The 2173-nt window shown below is 38.4% G+C and overlaps 1 protein-coding gene across 1 annotated transcript in view; it reads left to right on the forward strand.

The window, feature by feature from the left end:
- Positions 1-983, forward strand: part of LOC107679034 (ly-6/neurotoxin-like protein 1) — a 2603-nt gene extending 1620 nt beyond the window's left edge. The window contains exon 3 of the mRNA XM_016474443.1: positions 465-983. Within this exon, the coding sequence (XP_016329929.1) occupies positions 465-679 (215 nt within the window). The 3' untranslated portion in view covers positions 680-983. The remainder of the gene's footprint in view (positions 1-464) is intronic.
- Positions 984-2173: the final 1190 nt, after the last annotated feature.

The raw sequence follows: 2173 nt of genomic DNA on the forward strand, positions 1-2173 counted from the left end.
TCACTCTCACACACACACACACACACACAATAACTTAATTTAGTGATATTTGCAATGGTTTTGTACTGAGATGATGATATTTGCTAAAGCCTATCCCTCACACAAACCTGTTGATATTAGTGCTGTAGATCAAATAAAACATGATTTAGCCAATTCATTACACTTTCATATAGTTAAGGGCCACTTCAGATGCCTTCATAAGTCAGCTTCAACAACATGTCCATAAATATAGTAGACATTTTAATGAGGAGAGCATTCCATATTTTATTCCACATTCCAGTTTATTTATTACCACATAAAGCTATAAAGACTACTGATCTACCTGTAAAAGAAAACCAAAGCCAGGACTGTTACAAATGGTTAAAAAGTTACCAACACAGGCTTCTGGAAAACACTATTATTTTTATTAGTAGACTAATAAATTCTGACATTTTGCTTCTGCTCCTCTCTAATGCTCTTCGCAGAGTTCAATGTGACGGGGTTTTTGAGTCTGTCCTCCAGTGGGTGCACATCTGATTGCAACAACACCGCTGGAAGCATCCTGGGTGCGGGATACACGGTGACCAAAAGCTGCTGCGCTGTAAATCTGTGCAACGGAGCGAGTGCTGCACAGCTGTCTGTGGCTGGGGCTCTCAGCGCCGCACTGCTGGCCTCCGTCTGGAGCAACTCCATGCTGTAGATCTAACACCTCCATGTCTGTGCAGTGTTATGTTCACAGTAACTCCCTGAACTGGAACCAGTGAAGATATCATCTCTAGAATGTATAGATACCATAACTTTGATTGTTTACTCCACTGTGTTTATCGGTCACATTATCCCACTTTTCTTATAAACATTTAATTACAATGTAAAACATATTTAAAATTTCAAAACTTTTGCTGAAGTTTTTTTTTATTTTTTATAAAAACCTACATTTGGATGCACACTGTGGAATAAGGTGATGATATATTTGAAGTGGAGCTGAATAAATTTCACAGCAGTGACTCTGTGTTAGGTACTGTACTTTTACATTTACTAGTAAATGATGACAACTATCCCCTGACTTTATATATATATTCAAGCACATTGTAACATTAGACTAGATTAATAAATATAAACTGAAAAAAAACCCTGTTATTTCAGTTATGTTTTTGTTAGTATTACAGTTTTTGCCTATTGCTTGAACACTTTTTGCAAAACTTCGGCTCATTGTGTCAAAACTTTACAGACAAGCACACAAGACACAACACTGGGAAATAAACCATTCACATCTATGTCGAATTGAAACTCTGCTATCAAAACCTAACAATCCTTTGTCAAAATGTCACTCTGATGACAAAATGATACACACTTGCATCATATGAATACACTTTCAGATTAGCAGCAACACACTAGTGTACTTTATATAAAACACTGCAGTCTTTAATTTTCACTGTTTTTATTCAGTTCATCAGTTAGCATTCTGTGAAGCTCAATGCAACACTTACAGTTTTTGTTCTGTTTTTTTCCAACAAAGGTTTTCACAACAACCAAAAATGAAAGTACTGAAAGGTTACAAATGACATCAACTCAATACTGCACATCACAGTACTATACTTTACAGTACAGTACAGTAAATGCAGTAATGCAAAAAATAATACAAAAATAAAACACAAAATACACTACTGTAAATACAGAAAAACAGGCCAATTGTGCGTGGGTGGGATTACAGATCCTGCAGTCTTGTTTGGGTCTGGCCACAGGATCTCATCAACGTCACAAGCGATATTTTCTCCTGCTAAGCAACGGGGAAAATAACTCCTTGTGTGCCGAATCCATCCATGGATTGACGTTACCTCAATGTATCCGCATGCCTCTTCCATAGCCTGTAGAAGAGGCATGCGGGCATGTGGTTGGCGTCTGAATGTCCTTATGATGGATGCAACTGTGAACCGGGTTAGATGTGGGTGGACTCTCTGCCCAGCTTCCCTCATTGTCAGGCCATGATTTATCACATGATCCACCAACGTTGCTCTAATATCATCTGAAATATTGTTCCGTGCATAGCCTCTTCGACCATGTCCTACTCCTCTCTCTCTTTGTCTTCCTCTTCCTCTGCCTCTACCTCTTGCGTTCTCAAAATGGCTCAACTGAGGCCTTATTTGTGGTTGGCTGATTGGTGATCAGTTTTGTAAGTAAGTGTTTTCAGGTATGT

The sequence above is a fragment of the Sinocyclocheilus anshuiensis genome, unplaced genomic scaffold (assembly GCF_001515605.1).
Source record: "Sinocyclocheilus anshuiensis isolate Anshui unplaced genomic scaffold, SAMN03320099.WGS_v1.1 scaffold2182, whole genome shotgun sequence".
Taxonomy (NCBI): Eukaryota; Metazoa; Chordata; class Actinopteri; order Cypriniformes; family Cyprinidae; genus Sinocyclocheilus; species Sinocyclocheilus anshuiensis.